At 35.3% G+C, this 12,810-nt stretch overlaps 1 protein-coding gene across 1 annotated transcript; it reads left to right on the top strand.

Moving 5' to 3' along the window:
- Nucleotides 1-9,554: 9,554 nt before the first annotated feature.
- Nucleotides 9,555-11,744, top strand: LOC131434053 (uncharacterized). Its single transcript, XM_058600703.1, has 6 exons — nt 9,555-9,723; nt 9,785-9,912; nt 9,979-10,296; nt 10,535-10,742; nt 10,810-11,151; nt 11,266-11,744. The coding sequence occupies exons 1-6, from the start codon at nt 9,555-9,557 to the stop codon at nt 11,742-11,744; spliced, it is 1,644 nt and encodes a 547-aa protein (XP_058456686.1).
- The last annotated feature ends 1,066 nt before the right edge of the window (nt 11,745-12,810 follow it).

Raw genomic sequence — 12,810 nt, 5'->3', positions numbered from 1 at the left:
GTCTAGACATTGTAAAGTATTATGAAAATAATGAACAAAACTGAACCGCTCTTCAAGCGGTTCTAGTGCCTGAATAAAGCAAGTATAGATTTATGATTTGTGTGCAAGCCGAGATAAGCCGCTCTTCAAGCGGGTCCAGGGTCAAATATAGGAATTTCCACATTTAGAGCAATAAAATCTTTCCGCTCAGCTTTCGATAAGGATCAAAATATGTAAACACAAAGCATCGGTCTGAGCCGCGCACCATGAATGAAGTAAATAATACCTTTGTAAACAAGCAGGTAAAACTAAATGCGCGCGCTGACATAGCTAGGTATACGTGTGAGCTAGGATCCCGCAATGGGATGGAAAGGGAAAACCGAGAATGTTGCGGTTAATGTTGCGCAACATTTACATTTGTTGTAAGGAAAATACTTGTATATATAGTTAAGATTTCGTTAAAATAAAACACTTGCAATTCACTGCAGTCCGGAAGGAAGGTGCTGTGACCACTAAGTCTGGCTAGATCAATGCCATTTGCTTCTACCAAATCCGTTTCGGAAAATTTGTCTTTGAATAGGAGGTTAAGCTAAAATCAGTGTACTCATTACGTGTGATGATAGAAAATATTGAACTTACCATGCTTTCCTAAGACCCGACGTTGGAAACCACAAAATTTAAACTGCATTTCGCTCGACTGATAATCCTTGGTCCCGCAATGTGCAGAACATACGCGCCAGTTCCTTACACTATTGTACTCTAGTCCGCAAAAAATAAACCTCTAATTCGACGATTGAAACATCCCGGAACAAAACACCGTATTTTACTGTCAATATTTTCGCAAACAGAATTAACTCTAAATATTTTCATAAAAGCAACTCCCGGAACGTCAACTGTTTGTGTTTATTTCTTCTTCACGTCTCTCTGTTATTCCAAAATAAAATGACAACCGCTCTAACGCATAGAAAAACGTGATCACCAGGGTATTTTACAACGTGGTCTGGTACTGTCACTCTCATTGAACATAAATCAAAATTGAGTGACACATCACTCAAATTCATAAAAAAGTGCACGTACTCTAAACTTGAGTTACCACCTATCTACTCATTTTTGCGTTACACTCTCATTGAACATAACTCTAAATTGAGTGACACATCACTCGAATTCACGACGTAAAATACACTGGTGGCGTGATAAGACAGTTTTGGTTGTGTTGGTAATTTTCTCACGAAAATAAGTATGGCGCGCCGGGGATCAAGCATGTAAACATAAACAAACGACCATTTCAGATCGGGATTTCACTTCTAAGTTATTCCAGTTGTCGCGCAGCCTGGCGAATCTTTGGCACTAATTGAAAATCTGGACATTTTTTCTTCAAAGGCTTGCAAGGTAACGTCGAAATATAGAAAATTGTACACACATCCGATTCTGTTCATTTCGTTGGAGGAAGGATTTGGCGGATCGCTCTGTGGTATCTATTAGAGTTATTATGGATAATGGAGTGATTGTGCTGTGGGTGGCATTTCAAATGCAGGTGATGAAAACGATAGAATCATCCCGAAACAAAACACCGCATTTCACTGTCAATATTTTCGCAAACAGAACCAACTCTAAATATATTCATAAAAGCAACTCCCGGAACGTCATTTGTTTATGTTTTTCTTCTTCACGTCTCTCTGTTATTCCAAAATAAAATGACAACCGCACTAACACATAGAAAAACGTGATCACCAGGGTATTTTACATCGTGACTCAAATTCATAAAAAGTGCACGTACTCTAAACTTGAGTTACCACTTATCTACTCATTTTTGCGTTAAGGAGCGAAATTGTCAAAACTTGAGTAATTTTTACTCAAAATAGGAAAAAAATATTTTGTTCAAAATTTGAGTAAGTTCAACTCAAAATTTGAGTTCCTTGCTCTCAAAATGAAGAGATTTTTCTTCGTTAATTTTCATATACAAAGTTATTCTTCTTACTCTTGAATGCGCAAAATAGTGATTCAAAACAGTTTCCTTTTGAACTTTTTGGACTGAAAATTGAATTGTTTTGATATCTTTATGTTGCGCTTTTCACTAAGCATAATTGAAACCACAAAACATCTATGATTGACGTTGATTCATGTTTTTAAAACCGGATCTAGAAACGGCAATGGAAAACGACGTATTCTTGCATTCCTTTTTTCGATAAGAATATTTTGAGAATGAAAACGCACTGAACTGCAAGAAGTATTTTTTTCACTAAAATGTTTAAAAACTCAACGCTTACTCTAATATATGAATAAATTCGAGAAAACTCATGACAACGAGTTTATTTTACTCAAATCCATACTCAAATTTTGACATATTGTTCCAGTTTATGAATTTGAGTAGTCGCAACTCAAACGATGAGTTATGTTCAAAGAGCGTGTAAGGGGCGGAATTGAACAATCCAATCAGTGTGGTCACCACGAGATAGCGCTATGGTGATTGTTTTGACATATCCCATGTATTTAGAAAAATTGTTGACGATTTTTTTCAATTTACTTGAGTTTTAAAGAATGCAGATTGCAAATCCTTACAAATATGGGTAAGAAAAACGATTATTCACGTGTTGTCATCAAACATATGATTTCAAATTGTCCTATACTCTTGACAATCTAGGATGAAATTTGAAATTTTCAGTTCACATACAGATTTGATTTAGATAATAAAACATGAGTAAATAGACTAGTCATAAAACTTTTGATCATAATTTATCAATTAATCTCAAAATCCAACCCAAAAAACAATGAATATGCCAGATATGAAAACAGTACAGAACCTCACTTCTTCGAAATTGGTATTTCATGCTACGATTTCTCCATAAATATCAATCAAACATACCACGGAAAGTTACTGAATCATTAATGATCGATTTTTTTACCAAATTTTCACGTTTTTGTATGTTAGTATTCGATTCATAAGAAAAAAATAATAAAAACCCTGCATTTTGTTCGAATCTTCAAGCAAAAGGCGGGTGAGTAATGTCAGAGACATAACTGGATGTCGTGAATACGAAAAAACTGACACGCTCCCATCACTTTTCCGAATATCAGTTAGTTGATTGATTGTATGAATTGTGCAAGCTTTCCTCTTTTTCACTAATAGAATTTGAAGCGATACACCTACATTAAAGTACAGTTTAGTTACATTAAACAGCTACTATTCTACAACTATATATTCCAAACTTGAAACAATTCCTTTTTAATTTGCTAATATAGGAAGCTAGGTACGACAAATTTGTAGTTTATTTTTATTGAAGCTATGAAGTTCGAAGATATCTGATTCTTCTCGAAATTTCAGTACGAGACAATTGCAATGGCCTGGTTTGAAATGTATCTACGATCTTCGGTATGCAAGAGTGATTCTAATACTAATAATAATAATAATAATAATAATAATAATAATAATAATAATAATGATAATAATAATAATAATAATAATAATGATAATACAGATTAATCTGTATATATGGCAACCCTGTTTCGCAAGGCATATTTTCACACGACCCCATACTAGTATAAAGATGTGTTCAACATCATCATTTTCGCTTTCGCATTGCCGTTCGTAATTGAATGTGTTAGTGACGGTACAAATCTGCTTTTCTACCTGTCTTCGGAGCCATCGTTCTGACGGTGTCTCGTACGTACAGAGTAGCTGCTTTAACTTGAATGACGCTATTTCTCACATCACATTTCCTTTTATACGTGCTAGTGGTAGCACGGTAGGACGTCCCCTTTGTTAGAATTCCTTTCCTATACGCAGAACGGGAAACAGTGAAACGATATAAAAGAGAGAGTTAGCAGAGCGGCAGCCAGTAATACTGAATGGGTCGTCGAGCTGTGGAGGAACAATTAAGGGCAAGGCAAAGTCCCGCTCAAACCGTGCTGGTCTGAAGTGCCCAGTTGGCGGCAGAATCCATCGTTTGCCTCGGAAGGGGAACTACGCCGAGCGTGTCAGTGCTGGTGCATCGGTCTATCTGGCGGCAGTGATGGAGTACTTGGTTGCCGAAGTGTTGGAGTTGACCGGTAACGCTGCCCATGACAACGAAAACGAAAATCATCCCTCGTCATCTGCAGCTGGCCATCCGTTGAAAACCCCGTCCTTTTCAGGATGACCACATCACTGTGATAAAGAAATATTTAGAATTGCTTTAAGTTTAGCCAGTTCTGATACGCCTGGAAAGTAGAATGCGCAAATCAAGTGGAAACATTTGTTCTAACAATTTTTGTTTTCGGCCGCATACTAAAGTACTCGCGACAAAAATACATATTGATCTGTGGCAACTCTGTTTCGCACGGCATATTTGTAAACTAGTATAAAGATGTGTTCAAAATCATCACTTTCGCTTTCGCATTGCCGTTCGTAATTGAATGTGTTAGTGACGGTGCAAATTATTTTAACTCCCATCTTGATGAATCTTTTGGTAGGAAATATTGAGATCTGAAATGGTTCTCGTGTGTGTCTTGTTCCGGCAATGGGCCTTGCTGGACTTTTTGGCTGCCTTTTTCGGTTTCATTGTGCTGACGGTGTCTCGTGCATTCATATCGGGAAACAATGAGACGACAGGTCCTCGATGTTGCTGTCGTGTGTCTTGTTTCGGGGAGAGTTGCTCAGCAAATGATAGGAAAAGTGAACCATTCAACTTTTATATGGATGCTCTTGTATAGATACAGACATCTCGCGTTCTGATTGGCTGGTGCTGTCATGGGTTAAATCAAACAGGTTTTTCAATAGTGTACTATTGAAAAACTTCAATGTTGTTGCAATACACGTTCAAGTTGAAAATTTTCGATTCTATTGGTAGTTAGATTATATAAATCCTTCTACAGATCACTGAGCTATGAGCTTTCAAAATACGAGAAAGGCAAACGCGCCATATGAATTATCCTCTTTGATACTCGTTTATACCAAACATTTCAGAAAAGTTTAATTGTGAACTATTTAAGAATATGTCACACAACTGAAAGTTTTATCATAAAATTGTGATCATATTCCCGATGACATGTAGCAAGAATTATGTTGATTCGTTAGATATAACAGGATATATTCACGATCAAAAACTTATCACTCTTTCAGAGGGTAAATTTTGAAAAGGCACCCCATAGTAAAGTAAGTCGTATTCACGACAAAATCTGAAAATGATCACCATCGCTTAGTTCAAAGCTCGCCACTCGGGCAGCGCTGCGATCGCAAAAGAGTTGGTTGGTTTCTTCAATTGTCAAAACTTGAGTAATTTTTACTCAAAATAAGAAAAAAATATTTTGTTCAAAATTAGAGTAAGTTCAACTCAAAATTTGAGTTCCTTGCTCTCAAAATGAAGAATTTTTTCTTCGTTAATTCTCGATGAACATTAGAAAAGGTCCCAAGTGCAAATTACAGTTCTCTTGGTTTACTTTCTCTTTCAATTATTACGGCAAATTCCAGTAATTTCCAACAAATTCTACAGTGCATATCGAAAGTTGAAGTGTTAGATGGGAAGATTGCTGATTGGAACGTAATACTCGAAAGAGAAAGTAAACGAAGAGAAACAGTCGTTTGCACTTAGGACCTTTTCTCGTGTTTGTCTTCAATTTTCATATACAAAGTTATTCTTCTTACTCTTGAATGCGCAAAATAGTGATTCAAAACCGTTTCCTTTTGAACGGATTGGACTAAAAATTGAGTTGTTTTGATATCCTTATGTTGCTCTTTTCACTAAGCATAATTGAAAAAAACATCTATGATAGACGTTGATTCATGTTTTTAAAACCGGATCTAGAAACGTCAATGGAAAACGACGTATTCGTGCATTCATTATTTCGATAAGAATATTCCGAGAATGATTGATTGATTGAGTTTGATTGATATTTATGGAGAAATCGTAAGATGAAATTTTGAATTCGAAGAAGTGAGGTTGGGTACTGTTTTCATATTTGGGAAATTCTTTGTTTTTATGGTTGGATTTTGAGATTAATTGATAATCACACGTTTATCATTTAAATCAAATCTGTATCTGCACTGAAAATTTAAAATTTCATCCGAGATTGTCAAGTGTATAGGACAATTTTAAATCATATTTTTGATGACAACACGTGAATATTCATTTTTTATCCATATTTGTAAATATAGGAATGTAAATGGAGAAATTCATCAGAATTCTTTTAAATACCTGGATATGTCAAAACAATCACCATAACGCTATCTCGTGGTGATCACGCTGACTGGATTGTTCAATCGTTGTACTGTGCAAAACAAATCGATAGTCCCACGACAAAAGGGCCTAACTGTAAATGAGAGCCTCTCTTTGTTTACTTTCTCTTTTGATTATTACGGAGCCATTATTGCAAATTCTCTAAAGTTTCCAATATAAATCGAAAGCTTGTAGTTTTACCTTGAATGTTTTGCGAAGAGTAAAACGTCATATATGAAATCAGTTCGGTAAATCATGAAAGAAAAAGCACAGGTGTGTAATGTCAGAGACATAACCGGATGTCGTGAATACAAATAAAACTGACACTTTTACTTTATACTTCCGAATATAAATTAGTTGATCGATAGGCCACAGTACAGATTAGTTACATTAAACATTCTGACACAAAAATATTACGAAATAACCGGTATAGTTCATTATGATAAAGTAATGGTGGTTCTGAAAAGAACCTTTTATGAAGGCGTTTGTGATGGAGAGTGACGAGTTGAGTTCAAATTCCGATGGATACCATTGACTTCCGATGGATACCGCTGACTTCCGTCTTCTATTTCCAGGATGACCTGTTGTCCGTGAATGCGAAACTGATATGCGTTCTGTTGGAGTCTCCTGCTTCTTCCGCTTGCGGTAACAAGCTTTGTATTTCGATCGCACCATAATGAACACGATGACAACGGCAGCCAAATTCGAAATGAATGGCTTCTGAGTCTGTGCTATGCATTTTATATAGCAAATCTGCAGAAAGTTTACTGCAAACTACAACTGGTTGAAAACTGGGCCGTATATAGTGTAGTGAAGTAAAATTTCGCATAATTCTTTGGGTATAAAATTATGGTTCTAATTGGCACCTTAGAGAATTTTGATGTCGATTATTTAATTTCGGATTTCAATATTTTAGTAAAAGATACTATCAAAATGCTGTACGGGATTAATTTCTGGCATCCCAGAAGAGACAAATTGTATAATTTTCTAAAATATTAAACACTGATGGGATATAAACGATTTTATACACTGTTGCGAACTCAGAACTGTGAAAATTGCAAAAAACTGATCAAATTATCTTAGACTTGCACTACGCTAATTTTAATTTTCGATTTACAAAGAAACAATCTGTATAGTTCTTTAGGTAACATTTAGAGCCATTAGAAGGGCTGATTCTGTATAATGTTCCACATTGTTGTCCAATTTTCGTTGTATATCGCTCCAATGCAAACGACCACCAACATGATGATGTAATCGATCTTCTTCGAAGGGAAACTGGCTCTGCGACCTGAGCGTTTGAGGTTTTGTACGACGCTAAAGGTCTGCTCTTATTACTAGAGACTGCTCCACCTGACGACCGAAGTCCAAATGAAAGCATTGACGACTGCTCCACCTGACGATTGAGGTTTGAAGGTGCATTCTTTGAAGCTGACAAAACTTAATTTTTGAGTTGTTTGTGGTTATCTTACACGGTTCAAATTTTTATCCTAAATTCCTGATCATATTTTCGATGAAATAGTGAAAGAATTATGTTGCTGCCATTATTACAAGTCGAGATATTCACGATTAAGTTCTGCCCATTCTTCCATATGGCTAATTTTGAAAAGGCACCCCATAGTAAAGTAAGTCGTATTCACGACAAAAGTAAACAAAGAGAAACTGTCATTTGCAGTTAGGCCCTTTTGTCGTGGGACGGTCGAAATCACTGTTTACTGCCAGCGCCATTTGCGAGCGATGGTGAACTCATGAAACAATATTTCCTTCCTCTGAACTTCAAATAATTGAAGAGTCCAACCAACTCTTTTGCGATCGCTGCGCTGCCCGAGTGGCGAGCTTTGAACTAAGCGATGGTGATCATTTTCAGATTTTGCTTGAAGATTCGAACAAAATGCAGGGTTTTTATTTTTTTTCTTATGAATCGAATACAAAAACGTGTGAAAATTTGGTAAAAAAAATCGATCATTAATGATTCAGTAACTTTCGGTGGTATGTTTGATTGATATTTATGGAGAAATCGTAACACGAAATACCAAATTCGAAGAAGTGAGGTTCGGTACTGTTTTCATATCTGGGATATTCGTTGTTTTTTGGGTTGGATTTTGAGATTAATTGATAAATTATGATCAAAAGTTTGGACTAGTCTATTTACTCATGTTTTATCATCTAAATCGAATCTGTATGTGAAAAACAAACTTGTTTGTTTATGTTTATCGTTGCTGTATTAAACTGCAACAATCAGTCTAAATATCACCGGCACTAGCACAAAAGATGAAAAATGAACACAAACACCTACGAATCTACAAATATCAATACATCTAGTAGTATATTCATGGTGGCTTAACCATTTTATATTATTGTTTAACTTAAATTTCGCTTGTGATCTTGATTATCAGATAAAAAACTGTTTGTTTATTTATTTTTCACTATAATAAACAGTAACTATGGTGAACTTGTTCTTACCCTTCAGTGTTGCTAGTTCTATAGAAAACTCGTTAAAGTACATTGTCACTTTGGCAGTGTATCATGACAGTGTACCGCACGATGCAAAATGTGTCCTTGAAAATTTGTCAAAGTATTCCGTATTATAATTTGTATTTGATATGACAATTTGAAATCATATGTTTGATGACAACACGTGAATAATCGTTCTTCTTACCCATATTTGTAAGGTTTTGCCATCTGCATTCTTTCAAACTCAAGTAAATTGAAAAATTCGTCAAAAATATTACTAAATACATGGGATATGTCAAAACAATCACCATAACGCTATCTCGTGGTGACCACGCTGATTGGATTGTTCAATAGTTAAAAAAATGGTTGAAACAGTCATTTTTAGTGATAGTGCCGATATGGGAAGTGTGTGATTAGTAGTTATTTTTTAATAATGTTGATCCGCGAATCAAAAGAAACACTGAGAAAAATAGCAGTCAGCTGGCAAAGTCATGGCGTCAGTTTTTTGGGATACACGGAGAAGAAAATGGAAATGTTGAAACAACAATAATCACATTTGATATTTGATATTACGTATTGATTATTTCAACACTAAATATATTTGACAAACAAACATATTCATGCTCAAAACAATAATAGTTTATTGTTATTCTTAGGCGTTTAATATGTTATTAAGTCAAACATAAACTGTTCCATACAACCATAAAATAGTTTATTCAAACAGCGCGTCATAGTTACAGTCAATTATAAAAATGGTCATAATAAACATGCATGTATTTTTTTTCATTTTCTTCTTCTAAATGTGATTTGTTTATATATATTGTTGAATTATTTGAACTGACACCCATTATATAGATAGTATTTGGGTGTTGGGTTTCCATTAAGTCAGCATATTTTCAATTGATATCAAGTGTTTGTACTTTATTGTCATTCATGTGCGAAACAAAGCATCTGGCAATTCTGCCTACGTATTTCTCGATTCAAGATGGCGTTGGATCAAGACGCGAAAATATTTTCCTGGATGAGTTTATTGAAACTTCTGAAACGGCGGAGCTTCTCAAAACGTTCCAGCTTTCTGATGCAGCCATCGAATGTTTCCTCGGTAATTTGTAGTGTAATTTGCTCAGGATGATGTATTTAATGTTTATCCTGGTCAATTCCAGCCAACAGTTACACCTTAGATGACTTGAAAATTATAGAAAGAGACGAAGTGGAAGCGTTATTACCCAGCCCATTTTTAGCTGATCGCACTCGTGCCATATATGGTCTAAACAAGTGGCGTATTTCTCAGGTACATTTAAGTCAAACTATAGTTCATCGTGATTACAATTTACATCGCTATTTTTTTCCTCTCTAGAATTTAATTCCTCTAACAATTCCTTTAGCAGAGAAACCAGCAAATTTTAATTCTGATTGTAAATTATTGAGAAGTAAAAATCCCCTTGATGGAACCGATAAGAAACAATGGACGGCCCGTTTACTAATCGAGCGATCCAAAAGAGGAAAGGAAGTTATAAAAAAATACGATAAGTGTAAAATACTCGCTAAGAAAGATAAAACGTTTATCACACATTTGATTGTTGATGAGTTTGTTGATGAGTTTGGCAAGCTGTCGAAGGATGAACTAATTCAGAGGGCAAAAGAGCTGAATGAGATTTTTCCAACTATAGATGAGGTAATACAATTTAAGCAATATTCCGCATTTTCAATAGCTTTATTGTTTGTTCTCAAAATTTAATGCACAGACTTTATTTTAAATCCGAAATCTTTCAACAAATGAACTTGAAGGGCGGACATCGGTCCTTCAAGATCATTTGTTGAAAGATTCATTCAAATTGCTTCTCCAAGTTACACACCCTGATCATATATTACGTGTTTTTTGCTCATATGGGGACATTCGATTGTTTTTTTAGCACGTATGGTATCAGCCTACAACGATTCGTGATGTGAATGGTAGAAAAATTAAGCTTAGTCGCTTAGCGCGAGGATGTTTGTTCGATCGAAATCACAACTATAGAGCAGCTGCAGTTTTGGAAAAAGGTGATAACTTTGGTTCCATTGATCACATTTGCTACGAACGGAAACTTACTATAACAGAAGACAGTTGTACCGAAGAAGCAGGTATTCATTAGTTTTTTATAAGTGAGTACAACGTTCGAACTCAGATGAATCGTTTTTTATTCGGCAGTTGCATCGTACAATGAAACAAAACGATGGTTCCGACATCATCAAGATGAATGGGAGGATTTGAGGGTTAGATGGACAGCATCCAGTTCGGTTCGTCTCTACGAAATCAGTAAAATAAAACTACCATCTTTCGAGCATATTCTTGATGAGTATCCCATAATGAGAAACAATGACGGATACCAGCTGATAAAAATAGATTTCAATCATCGCTATCCAGATAAAAACAATTTATTATTTGAAAGATTTGTGGAATTTCGGACCAGAATTCAACCGATACTTTACAGTGACGTTGGTGATCAGGGACGATCTTTATTGAAGTTACTTGAAGAAAATCACTTAGAAGGTACATATTATTTTCAATATGAGTGTTAAATATTAAACCAAACTATGTCGTTTATTATCAATCTTGGTTTCTTGGTTTATAAATTATCAATACTTTCGTTTTTTCTTTCAACAGATATTGTCGACTGTGTAACATTTATTCTATTAGTGCACATATTACCAAACTCTACGTTAAGATTACCGAACGGAAAAAGATGGAAACCGTCCATTCGTGAATCGTGTGATGGTATACTAATTCATTTGAAAGCGTTAGATGAGTATGAGAAAGAGCTTTCCCGTATCTATCAGCAGAACTCGTTGAGAGGGTTGCCCGACCACCCACTTATTGTTGTAGTCTGTGATGAATTAAAATCAATCGAGCAGTTCTTCGTGACATATAGAGATATCTCGTACAAGGTAGAAACATTTCTAAAAGCGGTGGACATCATCTTCAAAATACACAAAGCATATGATATTGTGTTTCCTCCAGAAGTAAAGGGACTTTGGCAGTTTATAGCATATTTTATGTACAACTTCGATTTAACTGATGATAGTTTTAAAGCTCGCATTTTATCGCTATCCAATACTATTCGTCTACTCGAAACATCACAATGATCGTATGCTTTGTAGCCGGTTGTAGTTGGCAAACGAACTATCTGCCTCACTTCAGGGATCATCTCCGTAAAATACATGAGCCTCTCGATCTGTATACATGCCCATTACCGCATTGTCATAGAAGATTCAACGTTCGATGCTCGTTTCTATTGCATCTGAAAAAGCACCTTCTAATGAACGAACCAGCCGATGGTAGAAACAGCATTAATCATATTACTCTCCAAAATGAAACAGAGCATTTGTCATTTATCACTCCAGCAGAAAATAATTGTTTCATTAACGTTAAAACAAATAAAATTGATGATAGATTCCAACCGATCCAGGATTCAATAAATCTCATTGATATAAATAAACTTGAGTCCGAGTTCGATAAGCTCAGTTTACAGTTTAATCTGAAATGGTTGAATAAGAGCGCAGTATCCCGAAAACTTGTATATGAAATGCAGCAAGATATAAAAACTAGTGTATTAGAGCCTATTAAAAATGTTGTGAATTGTATGACTGCTGCAAAACTGATAACAAATTCTGGAAAAGACATTTTCGATACTATAGTATCAATGTTTGACAATATTGAAACAGAGTACAAATTTTGCCAGCGATTAAAATCGCAGGGTTTTTTTAAAGAACCTATTCAATTTACTATAAGTAGAGAGCTGAAACCTGGTGTTATTCATAATAAGCAAGAAATGGTCATTGATACCACACAAGGTGTTCTCATGCCAATAAAATTTCAACTAAAGAAATATTTGGAAGCAACTGGTGTTATGACATGTGTACTCGAAAATATGAAAAAATCAGAGGATGGTATAATTAGATCGGTTATTGATGGAGAGATTTGGCAAGCAAAGATAATTACTCGGAAGGCTGAACTTATTGTTCCTCTCAACTTGTTTTTTGATGACTTCACCACAAGTGACACCGTATCACCACATTCTAGAAATACAAAAATCTGTGCCATTTACTACTATATTCCTTGTTTACCACCTTATCTTCTTTCTAAGCTTATAAACATTCTTACTGCCGGTTATTTTAAAGCTGAATATCGTAAACGATTCGATAATAATCA

Source organism: Malaya genurostris, chromosome 3 (genome assembly GCF_030247185.1).
Source record: "Malaya genurostris strain Urasoe2022 chromosome 3, Malgen_1.1, whole genome shotgun sequence".
NCBI classification, from domain to species: Eukaryota; Metazoa; Arthropoda; class Insecta; order Diptera; family Culicidae; genus Malaya; species Malaya genurostris.
Note: the sequence above shows the minus strand (reverse complement) of the source record. Positions and strands in the feature narration are given on the sequence as shown.

Coding starts and splice junctions, on each gene's coding strand:
- LOC131434053 (XM_058600703.1), top strand. CDS start 9,555: ATGTGCGAAACAAAGCATCTGGCAATTCTGCCTACGTATTTCTCGATT. Junction 9,724..9,784: donor AGCCATCGAATGTTTCCTCG/GTAATTTGTAGT, acceptor GGTCAATTCCAG/CCAACAGTTACACCTTAGAT. Junction 10,297..10,534: donor TTTTTCCAACTATAGATGAG/GTAATACAATTT, acceptor TTGTTTTTTTAG/CACGTATGGTATCAGCCTAC.